Source organism: Oncorhynchus masou, chromosome 17, assembly GCF_036934945.1.
Source record: "Oncorhynchus masou masou isolate Uvic2021 chromosome 17, UVic_Omas_1.1, whole genome shotgun sequence".
NCBI classification, from domain to species: domain Eukaryota; kingdom Metazoa; phylum Chordata; class Actinopteri; order Salmoniformes; family Salmonidae; genus Oncorhynchus; species Oncorhynchus masou.
In genome coordinates this window covers 32,799,567-32,813,453 of record NC_088228.1, presented here as the reverse complement: position 1 = coordinate 32,813,453, position 13,887 = coordinate 32,799,567, and the positions used below count along the sequence as shown (strand labels likewise).

General features: G+C 45.2%; 1 protein-coding gene across 1 annotated transcript in view; it reads left to right on the top strand.

Annotated features, from left to right (window-relative positions):
• The window catches only part of LOC135558255 (uncharacterized), a 41,531-nt gene that overhangs the window by 21,127 nt on the left and 6,517 nt on the right, over positions 1-13,887 (top strand). Inside the window, exons 4-12 of the mRNA XM_064991977.1 lie at positions 731-862; positions 1,160-1,279; positions 2,072-2,110; positions 3,142-3,207; positions 4,233-4,301; positions 6,834-6,881; positions 7,603-8,419; positions 8,832-8,959; positions 9,759-9,848. Coding sequence (XP_064848049.1) covers positions 731-862; positions 1,160-1,279; positions 2,072-2,110; positions 3,142-3,207; positions 4,233-4,301; positions 6,834-6,881; positions 7,603-8,419; positions 8,832-8,959; positions 9,759-9,848 — 1,509 coding nt within the window. The remainder of the gene's footprint in view (positions 1-730; positions 863-1,159; positions 1,280-2,071; positions 2,111-3,141; positions 3,208-4,232; positions 4,302-6,833; positions 6,882-7,602; positions 8,420-8,831; positions 8,960-9,758; positions 9,849-13,887) is intronic.

Here is a 13,887-nt window from a genome sequence, read left to right as displayed (position 1 = left end):
GGCTGCCCACGCTCTGTTGACGATGCATATTTTTGCATATTGCACAATACACAACAATCTCATTACCCCCAGGTTAGAGAAATCTTCCAAATAAGTGAAAAAGGGTTGTCTGATCTGTGCACATACACACGCACAAGCACGCATATACACACACGGACACCCACACCCTAATCGGCCGTTGTTCAAGCAGTAAATGCGTTGCGCCTCCTATCCCACTGAGACATGTGGGAGCTGGAAATGAGGAGAAAAAGGGAAGAATAAGTGGTAGTTATTCTTGTCAAGACTATTCCCTGTCAACAGTTAGACAAAGAAAGACAAATGCATTTACATTTGCTTTCCCTCATTCACTGCTGCGGTGAATCTGGAGCACAATATTGCCGTAGTATTAGAATTAGTAAGAAGCTGTAGCCTACTTACCGTGAACTCCCAGTTCACTCCCTAATTTTGAAACAAAACATTCTTTCAAGAATTCATGAAATTCATTAGAAATGTATAGTGTAGAGCCAGGAGTTTTCCTAGACAGGTCACATGTCTGAAAAAACTCCCGGATCTAACTAAACTATAAAATCAGGACCTTAACCCTACAGTATCCAACATGGGTCTCTAAGCCCCCTCCATTTTGTATGGTCCATTTCCTCGTCCTGACCTGTCACTTCCTCTTCCCTGTTTCGCAAATCTACTAGATCACTTCCTAACTCCAACTTATGTCACTTCCTCCCTGTGTGTTCAGGTTCTGCTGCATCACCACTCGGTGCATGAGATCTCCTATATCGCCAAGGATACCCGGGACCACCGGGCCTTCGGCTACGTCTGCGGGAAGGAGGGACACCACCGGTTCGTGGCCATCAAGTCCGGCCAGTCGGTGAGTCCAGGACCTGAGATCCTAATGAGGTGTAGTAGTCAGAAAGAGCGTTACAGCCAACGGTACAATCAATCAACACGTTTCAAATGCAACACATAGTGTTGCAACAAGGGAGCAACCGTTTGTAACACAGTTGAAAGATTGTCCAATAGGAAGGACTCTGCTTTTATCCTTTTAGATATTTGCAGCACTGTGTAGTTGGGATTGCGACGTAAGTGTGTGTGTGAACTGCGTGTGTGTCGTCTGGAAGATGAAGGGGTGTGCGCCTCTTCCTTCACATCCCTCCCTCCCTGACAGGCAGAGCCCCTGATCGTTGACCTGCGTGACCTCTTCACACTCATCTACGACATCAAGCAGCGCGAGGAGATGGAGAAGAAGGCCCAGAAGGACAAGCAGTGTGAGCAGGCCGTCTACCAGGTAAACAACAACAAACAACAACAGAACTGTTACCATGGCCGTTATGCACAATGGCCATATTGAGTGTACTCATGAGTATAGTGAGAGATATTAGAGGAAGGGAGATGACGCGTATCCATTGAAGAAATGGGTTAATATCTGTCAAAGTGAGTGTTCCCCCCTCTTGCGTAAGCATGTTTTCTTGCTTAGCCTAGCGACCAGCAGGCAGAGATGACTGCTTCACGCGCTTTGAGTACGAGTCCAAATCTCGGCTTGGGCTGTGACTGCAATGCAAATTATTTAAGGTGTTTTGCGGGATGTTATAATGCCACTATTTTTTGTTATCCTGTTACATGACTTTCATGCATCGAAAGACTCATGTCAATGTAAAAGGCTTAATGTAATGTATAACTGTGTCCACAATGGTATATATTATTATGTTGGAAAATGTATACAGTAACTCAGACATCAGGTTAAGACCAGGCACAATAGGTTAAGACTAGGCACAATAGGTTAAGACTAGGCACAATATGTTAAGACTAGGCACAATATGTTAAGACTAGGCACAATATGTTAAGACTAGGCACAATATGTTAAGACTAGGCACTCTCCACTGAGTTCCTAATAGAAAACGCCTGTTTTCCCCTAAGCCAATGGCTGATTGCTCACACCTGATGCCCTTGCATGCTCTTTTGTTCTCGCTCTTTTCTTCTCTGTACTTCTATTCGTCTATCCATGGTCTTGCTCTATTCTCCTCTGTATCCGTCTTCTTCTCGTTATGTAAAACGTTCCTTCTCTTCAACCATCTCGCAGACCATTCTGGAGGACGAGGTGGACGATCCAGTTTACCAGGTACGTCGCCACACGACACGCAGCCCATCAGAACTAGCGATGAAACCGCATGGGACCTTTTTTGCTCTAGCTTCTACTGACGACAGTGTTTTCACGTGATTCATTCTATGGAATACGAAACAATTAATCCTTAATGTAAATATCTGCCGCTGATCTGCTTGAATTAATGATTCATGATATCCAAACCATCTCAGTAATACGCAGTAGACCAGCCATCACAGTAGACAGTTTTGTTCAACCATTCGACTCTCCCATTGCAGTGTTGTTGAACCATATCTTTTCAGTTGACCTGTGTATATGTTCTGATTTATTTCTAAAGACCTATCTGACCCTGACTGGTTGTTCTCCCCTTTTGCTTTTGGCTGAACCTGATACTCTACTCTGTTGCTCACACTGAATACAGACAACACTAACCCTTACTCTGAATGCTAATGTTCAGTGGATATGCCCCAACTCAATCCAAATTTCTGTTGTTTGCCCCTTTAGTTTTTTCTACTGTATGCCCCCCCCCCCCCAAAAAAAGTTTTAATTTGCAATTCTATAGTAGTTGTGACTGTTTTCGTTTGTTTTGTTTCGAATACAAGAGTCCAATGACTGTGGGCAGAATCCAAACTTGGGATCCGTGCGTGTAACTAACTCAGACTTTCGTGTAAATCATCTAGGTTACAAACGCGGATCTCGAGTCAGGATTGGCCCCTCTGTGTCTAGGTGGTAGTGGAGAGGTGGAGCAGTATTCTGATGAAGTTGGTGGAGGGACCTCTTCAGTACCTGGAACTACTGCCTGACCAATTACTGTGCTCTCTCCTCTTCCTTCTTCACTCTATCGTCTCTCTCCCTCTCTTTCCTTCCTTGTTTGTCTCTCTCACACTCTTTTTTTCTATCTCTTACTCTTTCTCCGTATTTTGTCTCTTATTTCTCTCTCTCTTTCTCACTCTCTCTCTCAATCTCTTTCTTTCGATCGCTCTCTCTCTCTTTCCGTTAATCTCGACATGCTCCATCCCTCTTGGCCCCGCCCGCTACTTCTGTTGTAGTACATTGTGTTTGAGGCTGGACATGAGCCCCTCCGTGGCCACCAATCAGAGGAGAGCGTTTACCAGGTACAATACCAAGCCCCGCCCCTTCCATACCTTTTGTAGAGTAGTCAACCCAGAGCGTTGTGTTACATTAGAATATTTCTGTTTGTTAGAGAGCAGGGCAATACACTCTGGGTAAAAAAAAGTATACTCACAATGTTCCAAATGTAAATTAGAATAACATCTCAAGTGCAGTCATGGCCAGTTATTTTGGCAGACCAATTCATCCAGGCTTCTCTAGAGTCTATGTGGGCTCCCTGTAGACATCCAGAGGTTTGACCTTCCAGCTCAGTTCAAGGGACCAACAGGAGCCTCTAGGGACCTCGAGTGTGATTTAATCTGGTGCCCCTCCTCCCTCCCCCACCTCTCTACTCCCTCACCCCTCCTCCCTTACCCCTCTTCCCTTCTCTGTCCACCTCCCCCTCCCTCCCTCCACCCTCGCCCCCCTCCTCCTCGTCCCTCCTCCTCCTCTTCCTTTCTGAAGATGAAAGATGAGTCGAAATGAATCATTTGCCATGCCATTTGAACTCCTAATGAAACAAGATCAATAGGCGAGAAGAGAATTCCGCCCAACTCCAAGTCAGCCAGCCGAAAGCGAGAGAGAGAGAGGCCATATTGTTCACTACTGTTAATAGATTAATGTGAGGAAAATATACAAAAGAGAGGAGAGGGCAAGCGCTCCAGCGTTGTCAGTTTCCATAGATTTAAACCTCTAGTTGAATGTGATCCAAATGGAGAAAAACAATTGTGCCTCCTTAATGTCAATACAAAGAAGTAGCACACACAATCGTACAGCATTGCTTACAATCAATATGGATCTAAATAAGAGTTGATTCAAGAGCTGTGCAACGGTAGAATTTGCATAACCTTTACCTTTAAACCATTTGCAGACCAGAGACACCTTCTGAAATGATGAGTGTTTCAGCTGTAGCAGACGAAAGGATTCATTGAATAATCAATACGTTTTTCTCTTTCTTACTCAACCTTGGTAAAATGGTGTTGCTCAAAGCTCACTTTATTCTTTCATTTTGACTCGACCTCCAACACAGGTCCCTACCGCTACCAGTCAGCAGAAGGGAGAAGGGATCTATGACGTCCCAAAACGCCATTTCATGACTGTAGGTGCTTTTGTTTTTGTTTTTTTGGTTCGTCCACTCCCTCCACTGGCAAACCTCTCATTCCCTCACTAAGGAAAACTCCCCTCTTCTTTCGTGTCCATTTATGAACCCCTGTCTGTGTGACCTTGTGGAATTATTGGACCCCTAACCACCTCGCCGACACACGTAGACGTGGTCGTATACACCCACAGACTGGTTATCAGCAGTGTGTCTCGTGGTTGCCTGCCTGTGCAGTCTGATATCAGTTGTCTTGGGCAAGAAATGATCAAGCGTCAGGCCTAAGTATATTCTTACAGTATCTAAGGTTATAAAGATGCAATGATATTGTATATTGCAATATGTATCGTCATGTATACGGGGTGTATATTGTATTGTTATGCACAGTCTGCCCCAACAGATACATGATTCCATCTAGCTAAGATGTGACGTCAGTTGTTCAGATAAATCCAGTGGAGATGGCGATGTGTCTTTGCTTCAGATCCTCCACAGGATTTTAAACATAGAGGACTGTTAGACATCGAAGAAGCGTCTTTTCTTCGATAAAGACAAAACGCTTTTGTCATTTCCAGTCTCACCAATATATTTGCGACAGCAAGGTTCATTTTGGACCAGAACAAATAGACATATCATGGATTCACTTTTTGGTTGCGCAAAACTGGAAATATATCTCTTTCTATCCTTTCACCATGTCAGATGCAATAGTCAATACATTTACGCGGAGAGAGAAGAAAACGTCCAGCTGACTTCTGAAACAAACCCTAAGAAGAAAGTGGGCTTTCTTTCTCGCTTCGCTTCCTCTCTGTGCTGATAGTTCAGCAGCATATCAACTCGGCATGATAGCTATCCTGTCCCCCTTGCTATCTCTCCCCCAAAAACACATCATGCTAGCTGGTGTTGTATCAATAGCTGCCGACGCTGCTTCCATATCTCTAAGAGTTACTGCTTGTCTGTGCATTCAGTTGGAGCTCTACTGAGAGATCCCCCATAGCTTGATGTGTGTGTCACTCTGCCTGTCTGCCTGAGGTAAAGACCCAGTATAACTATAACCTATGTCTGCCCACCTTTTACAAACTACTGTACCTCCCTCTTGCTCCTACTGGATACATAGAACTGTAAGAGCAAGCCATAATGTACAACAACAATATGTACCGTATATGATCAGACCCCCCCCCCCCCCCACACACACACACACACTTCAAACAGGACATAGACAATGTTATGTTGCGCCCCTTCACCAACACTGATTGCTGTTTTCCTCTCATTTTCGCTCTTCTTTTCGTGTCTGTGTGTGTGTGTCTTTATTTATAGCATGTAAATCCCCTGTGTGTTCCCGTGGTGATACATCGTCTGCTTCTGCATGGCCCCTGCAGTCTTGGACATACATTTCATGCGACTTATCCATTTCATAGTCTAGTTGTAGAACCTATGTCCTTCCTTCCTACTTCCTCTGAAATGTAATTGTACTGTTAGAGCGCTGAAGTTATGTGTGTGTGTGTGGGGGGGGGGGATATGAGAGTAGCTGTAGGAACGGTCACGTCTGCTATATGGGTCAGGTAGTTCTATTGTATCGGTGGGTAAATATATAGAAGTATATATATTCATTGGGTTCAGGAAACACAGTGGTGAATGTACTGGTAACTGCCAAAATAAAGGAAACACTTGAGTAAATTAGGGATACAAAGTATATTGAAAGCAGATGAGATAATTAAGCAATTCACATCCCATCGTGCAAGGGCTCATGATTAAAATGTCCCAGTTGCCCATTCTTTTGTCTACCATGGCTAGAAGAAGAGATCTCAGTGACTTTGAAAGAGGGGTCTCAAAGGAGCAAAGAGGGTGTAAAGTGTGTGTGTGTGTGCGTGTCTGTGTCAGTCCCCAGATCTCAACCCAATTGAATACTTATCTGAGATTCTGGAGTGGTGCCTGAGACAGCATTTTTCACCACCATCAACACCAAATGATGGAATTTAATGTGGAGAATTGTGTTGCATCCCTCCAATAGAGTTCCAGACACTTGTAGAATCTATGCCAAGGCGTTTTGCAGCTGTTCTGGCAGCTTGTGGTATTGCCAAATGCCCTAAAACATTCTATGTTGGTGTTTCCTTTATTTTGGCAGTTATATTGTATACCGTCCAAATCCTACCTAATCATATAATATTATCTTGTGTTTGAGAGGAATCACAATGGTAATGCATTGTGGGACTATTGGGGCTGATTTGATAGGTAGAGACGGACATAATAATATCTAATCAGTGTTCTTTTGATTGGACTGAATAGCCAATTATAGAGCACCGTGAGAGATTCATTTTAGATCCATTTTCTGATAATGAAATGAAAGGAGAGCTAGTTGTTTCTTGGCATCTTCAGTACAATTCTCTTCACACGCAAACACGCATGCACACACACACACACACACACGCACACACCCTATTAGAGTAATAGAATGTGTTATGACTTAGAAAGTCTGCCTTTGTTTTGTTGTGAAATGTCACTGTTCTCCCTCTCTGTCCCTGTTCCTCTGCCCCACCACAGAACATCAACCACTTTGATCTGTTCGGAGATATGTCAACTCCACCCTCGGTGAGTAACTGTCCATTCCCTATTGCTTAGACAGACTCTGTCCGTTTAACCATGTCTGCAATGATGGTGCTGAAATATTATGCTTCAACTTCGCTGCAACTCCCCAACGGGCTCGGGGGAGGCGAAGGTTGAGTCATGCGTCCTCCGAAACATGACCCTCCTAACCACGCTCCTTAACACGGAAGCCAGCCGCACCAATGTGTCGGAGGAAACACTGTTAAACTGGCTCAAGAGTGCAGGCACCCGGCCCGCCACAAAGAGGTCCCAAGAGTGCGGTGAGCCACGTAAAGCCCCACAGTAAAAACCCTCCCCTAAGCAGGGTGACACTGGGCCAAATGTGCTTTGTCCAATGGGACTCCCGGCCACGGCCGGTTGTTGCCCAGCCCGGGAATGAACCCGGGTCTGTAGTAACGTCTCTAGCACTAATGCAGTGCCTTAGACCGCTGCGCCACTCGGGAGGTCCATGTGTCAACATTTGAATGTGTGTCAACATTTGAATGCGTTGTTATGCAGTCAAACTACTGTGTGGATAATAGAGAAACTCACAGTCATGACAACCGCTAAAGACCAGTAAGACATTGGAAGACATTTTGATTTCTTTGTGAACAGATGGTTACATTGACCCCCAAATAGAAAAAGCCAATAAATGAATAATCACAATGACCGCAGTGAAAGGATTAGGTGCCTGGTTCAGACGTGTATGTGGATGATGTCCCCCCAGATTCCCCCGTCCCCGGCCAACACTCTGGACCCCAGCAGGAGCCACCGCCAGCCCCAGCACCCCCCAGAGATGTTCACCGGCCCCTTCAGCCCCACCTCTGTCCCATCAGGGTACATGACCATGGGGCCAGTCCAGGCAGCCCAGTGGGCCCAGCAGGGTCCCTTCGCTGGCCAGGCCCAGACCCTGGCCTTTGGAGTGCAAGGGCCCCTCCAGGTGACCCAGGTCCTCCCTGGGGGCCAGCCCGTCATCTGGAGCCAGGCCAACATCTTCCCTGCCAACCAACAGCAGTGGGCTGCCATGGCTGCCTACATGCCTGCCCAGGCTGTGGGTGTGGGGGGTCACCACCTTCCCATGATGGTGCCCATCACCACCGTGTGCCCTGGCCCCCAGGGGCCCCACGGTGACCTCTCCTCCACCCCTTCCTCGGCCATCGCCAGCCCACTGCATCAGACGATGGACCCCGTTCTGCTCCAGCAGCAGCATAGCATCGGTGGGGACTCTGACGCAGGCGAAGGCCCCTCTTCGCTGGGCCTTGTCATGGTGGGCAGCAGGTGTGGCACACCCAGGCCGATGAGCCCTACTTCAATGGGTCTTGGTGCCATGAGCAGGTGTGAGACGCCCGTTGGCCTTGTCATGATGACGAGGTGTGAGACGCCCGGTCTAGTGAACGTGCCCCCTGACACCCTGGTCTGTAGCCAGCTGGGCCTGGAGTCATCATCTGCCGCAACCCAGGAAGAGGAAGGCAGCTGTAGTGACCTTGACCTCTCTCGGATGACCTTGAGTCCAGGCACGTCCACCTCGCCCTCCACTGACTCAGGTAAATTCTACCTATAGCCAGTTTTTCCTACATTTACACTAGATAGTTGCACATACTCATACAGAACAAGTACGTTACCCAACCCAAACCTAAAAGGGAAAATCCACCGGCCACATCATCATGATGATACAAAATGCATCATTTTGCATGTCATGATAATATGATCAGTGGCTCTTTGCTTCTTGAAAGTCCAATATGTTGAAAACTTGGCCGCTGACATGCAAAACATTTTGGGACTATATCAAAAGTGGACTAATGAAAAAAATACCAAAATATTGTGGTTTTTTTTGTCAAGTTTCCCTTTAACCAAACCCTAACTATACCCACCTGGATGATGTACAATGCTTTAAGACACGGTTAAAGTGGGGAAAAAGGAGTACAGTACACCCAACAACCAACTCTGTCTCTGCAGCGTCCACCCCAGCCCCCCAACCTGGCTCGTCCTCAGACTCCGCCCTGTCCCAAGCTAGTGATCCCCCCACAGACCACTCCCACATCGAAACAGAGGCCACACACCCCAGCACCAGGGAGGATGACTCGGTGAGTCTCAGCTAATCTGCTTCATAATGATATAATGAGCTATCAAACGGTTGGTAGATAGTCGTTTTATCACTTCACCTGCCATTTTGACTCCATCAGTCGAACAAAAACATTTGATATATGCTAAGAGGGGAACAAGTCCTTTGGTTGTATTTATAAAGGTCTTGGGTAAAGTTGTAATTCGAAAAAAATATGTATTTCAGAGAACACAATAGCATTTTCAGGACTTTATGTTACTGCAGGCTATCTGCTTACAGCGGGCTCACATGTGGAGCGCATGGAACAGCGGTTATTCTTGGAAAAAGTGATATTTTGAAATAGAGCTAATCTCTTCAATTTTGAGAGTCATTTGTCAAAGGGAAGTGTTTTTGGAAACCTCAGATACAATATAAGAATCAAAATATCTTACCTGCATGTGACTCTGTCGGAGGATGTGTTTGAAGAAGTCACCTTTCTGGTGCTCCAGAGGAGAAAACGATGTCCTCTTTTAACACATATATTCTGTTAGTGATATCGACATTCTCACAACGTACACGTGTTAAATAAACGCACTTAGGAGAAGTCAAGGACGGAAGGGGGCATGGCAGAGATATATAAACGTTACATTCATATGCAGTCAAAATTACTGCCTCGGCACTTATGTTAATGGGTGAATACTGGAATTAACCATTCTCCCACACTCTCTCTCTCTCTCTCTCTCTCTCTCTCTCTCTCTCTCTCTCTCTCTCTCTCTCTCTCTCTCTCTCTCTCTCTCTCTCTCTCTCTCTCTCTCTCTCTTTCTCTCCCTCTTTCCATCTAGGGCTCATGCAACCGGGCTCGGTCACCCTGTCCTTCCAGTAATGCTCCATCTGACTGTCCACAGGCCCAGACCTGTCCGCAGGAAGACAGCTAGAGAACACTGGGTCTCTGGGTGGGTTTCTTCTCTACTCTCCTACCACTCTCCTCTATCACCCCATTCTCTCCTCCCTTTCCCTTTCATCTCCTCATCCCACCCCTCTCCCTCTCTCCGATCCTCTCCTGTTCTATTCTGTAACCTTTTGTATCCCCTTAAGGCTGCTTAAAACATCTCTGTTTTATTGATTGGTCTAACAACACTCTACCGCTCAGCTCTTATTGCCTGTCTGTCTGGTGTCTTTTCAGAGGCACAGATCTCTTGTTTGTCTTTTAGTCTCTCTCTCTCTCTCTCTCTCTCTGTGTCCTTGCAGCTAAATGGTCCTCAGCCAATTATGGAAGAGCTGTGATTTTCATGTAAAGGTTTATTTTATTATGGCTCTGTAGTACGTTGTAAAATGGAACATTGCTGCATTGATTAAGTATGATCAAAGTAAGGAACAATACTGCCACCTGCTGTCCATAGGCTCATAATTGCACATATTTCACACAAGTGTATGTGTTCTAATGCGGCTCCCTCCCTCTCCAGGAGAAGAACCCTCTCTATGCCCAGAGATATGACCAACAAGAGGAAATGAGAAGAGAGGAGAGGAGGAGGAGGAGGAGGACAGCAGACTGAGAGGGAGAGGAGAAACTCTAGACTCCTGTGTCTCTCCACATAGCTGGATTACACTGATCACTGTTTTGTTCTGGGGACTATTAATATTGGCAGTCTAAAGTAGCAGTACCATAGGACTGGCTTCTCTCTTGAGACGGACAACACAACACACTCCTCACAATGGACAAACCTTGTCTTTTTTCTCCCTTTGCCAATTGGAAGGTTTTTCTCCCAGGAAGTGACCTTTGAAACTGTAGCAGCAGGCCGTTGCCATGACAACATTCTGCCACAGGTCAGTGGGAGGAGACGTCCAATCTATCATGTGATCTGGAAGAACCAATCACACTGCAAGTTCAGAAAGAGGATTGTAAATGGGTTCTATGGATTCTGATGATTTTGTAGGTATTTTGATGAGGAATGGTGACCTTTGGGGTTATACCCTGCAAGGACTCATTGTGCAGAACAGATGGATTTCCCAAATGTTTTCAAAGAACTGACTTGTCCCATTTGCATGAACAGACTTTGTATTGTGGATCCAGCCAAACGCAATAGCGACTGCGAGACAACTGTTCTCCGTAGCTCCCTTTTCAAAGCTAAAAGATAAAAAAATATATAATTTGCCATTTGTAAGCTGCGACTACCGAGTTGATGCGTATGAGAGTTTTCAGGGTAACAAAAAAAAAATGTTTGAGGCATCGGCCGAAATAAAAATCCTGTTTGCTAAACTTCTATTTTGTAAATAAGATTTCATCAAGGCCCCGACTGTACACCTGCATCTCTGTGCCATAAGATAGGTCCGTCATCTGCCTCTCTGACACTGCCTACCTGTGGCTCTCAACTCTAAAGCAATGCCCTACCAGCACCTCTGTCTGTATCATCTGGACGTTTGCTTTGCTTTTGTTGGCAATTTCTTTCTTGTTCTTTTTTGTTCTTTCTGTTTCTCTGTTGGGTTTGGTCGGTCTGTGACATATGAACTGATGCATCTGTGTTACTTAGCCATTGAATCAAAGCGATGATGCCTGTTACCTACGTGTGACGTAACTCACTCTTTTGAAAATGAAGTCACACAACAAATCAAATCAAATCAAATGTATTTATATAGCCCTTCGTACATCAGCTGATATCTCAAAGTGCTGTACAGAAACCCAGCCTAAAACCCCAAACAGCAAGCAATGCAGGTGTAGAAGCACGGTGGTTAGGAAAAACTCCCTAGAAAGGCCAAAACCTAGGAAGAAACCTAGAGAGGACCCAGGCTATGTGGGGTGGCCAGTCCTCTTCTGGCTGTGCCGGGTAGAGATTATAACAGAACATGGCCAAGATGTTCAAATGTTCATAAATTACCAGCATGATTGAATAATAATAAGGCAGAACAGTTGAAACTGGAGCAGCAGCATGGCCAGGTGGACTGGGGACAGCAAGGAGTCATCATGTCAGGTAGTCCTTGGGCATGGTCCTAGGGCTCAGGTCCTCCGAGAGAGAGAAAGAGAGAGAGAAGGAGAAAATTAGAGAACGCACACTTAGATTCACACAGGACACCGAATTGGACAGGAGAAGTACTCCAGATATAACAAACTGACCCCAGCCCCGACACATAAACTACTGCAGCATAAATACTGGAGGCTGAGACAGGAGGGGTCAGGAGACACTGTGGCCCCATCCGAGGACACCCCCGGACAGGGCCAAACAGGAAGGATATAACAACAAAATATCCACAAGCTAATTTCTTAATAAAGTCACTTTCACTTTTACCTGGGGGAGAGGAAGGGAGGGGGGCATAACCTTGTTTCTTAGCTGTTTTAGACTTCCAGACAGGTGTACTACTCATACTTCAATGTTTTGCTTTCAAACTCAATGTTGATCTACTCTACTGCTTCCAGACCTGGGTTCAAATACTATTTAAATACTTTTGAGCATTTGCTTTAGCCTGCCTCTAGTGCCAGGTGGGCGGGGTTTGCATTTTGGGAATTTCCTATTGGCCCCATTGCAACAGGCAAGCTCAATCATGCACAACTGAACAATTTGAGATGATCTCAAATGGTATTTGAACCCAGGTCTGCTAGACATATCTCGGTGGTTTCTAGGAACCAAAACCAATAAGCTAGTTGAGATGGCCCATCCAGCTGCAGACTCCAGAGTGCATTACTATGCCTTATTACTATCAGTTGGACAGGATTGGTTGCCCTGTCACTGTTACATCGTCCTGTCATTGTATTTCAGTAACACAATTCATTGATGCAACTGAGGGTTTGGGGCATATTGTAGGTCTGTCCGCTTCACAGAGTTACAAATGGCCAAAACGTGGAGACTTTATACGGCTATGAAATAATATAAATATGATTACTATTTACTTCTAGACTATGATGATAATAACTGTAACCCTGCTCGTCTAAGAAAAAGCTAAGCGAAATGGTCCCATTTTATTTATGAATCCCAAAACGGTCTTGAAAAGCGAAAGAGGACTTTTTGTACGTATATTTCGTCCCATCTACTGTACTACTCATGCCCACTGTTCAGTCACAAATAAAAGATCATGTGATTCACCGTTTTCTCCTGAACTTTGTATGTTGCGTCAGCCATTGACAATGGGTACCGCAACAAAAATTGGTCATTCATAGGATATTGCTGTCGAATTACCATTTCACGGTGTGCTTTCTAAGAAAACATCTGGTCATTTCAGCGACCCTGAAATAAGTCCTGCATGTATTTTGTTCAACTCAATGGATCCAACAGAGGGGGCTGTGTTCTTGCTATTACCTGGGCCCTGTCCAGTCAGCACATCCAGAAGAAAGCTTTTTGAAATGGAGAATGGAAACGAGGTCATTCTTAATGCTGTTGAGATAGTACCTCCTCCATTTTAAAAGGTTTTCTACCATGTTTCTGCCAACCGTACATGACTCTGTAATTGTGTGTTGTTAATGGCATATATCCACCAACACAAACCTACATGAAGCATTTTAACTGAAGTTGACCTCAATCTATTTCAAATAGCTTTTTGTTTTTACATTTATAAGCAATCACTCCATATTGTGTGGAGTGGAGCTGATGTTTCTGTCAAGGGTAATTTGATTAAGGTCAAAGAAGGTAAACAAACAGTTTGGGAGATCTGCAGACCAACATAATGTACTGTACACCAAACATGATCTGTGTGCTTTGAGTTTCCTAATACCTGACTTATGAAAGTGGAGATTCCCGTAACAGACTCACGGTCTGAACCTAACATTGAGTCCATGCCCCCGCTTGTATTGATCAGTGTGTGTTTACACACAGGCAGAGATACCTGAACACACACACACGCACGGACAAACACACATGTACACACACACACATGCATAAGTACACGCACACACACACACACACACACACACACACACACACACACACACACACACACACACACACACACACACACACACACACACACACACACACACACACAGCT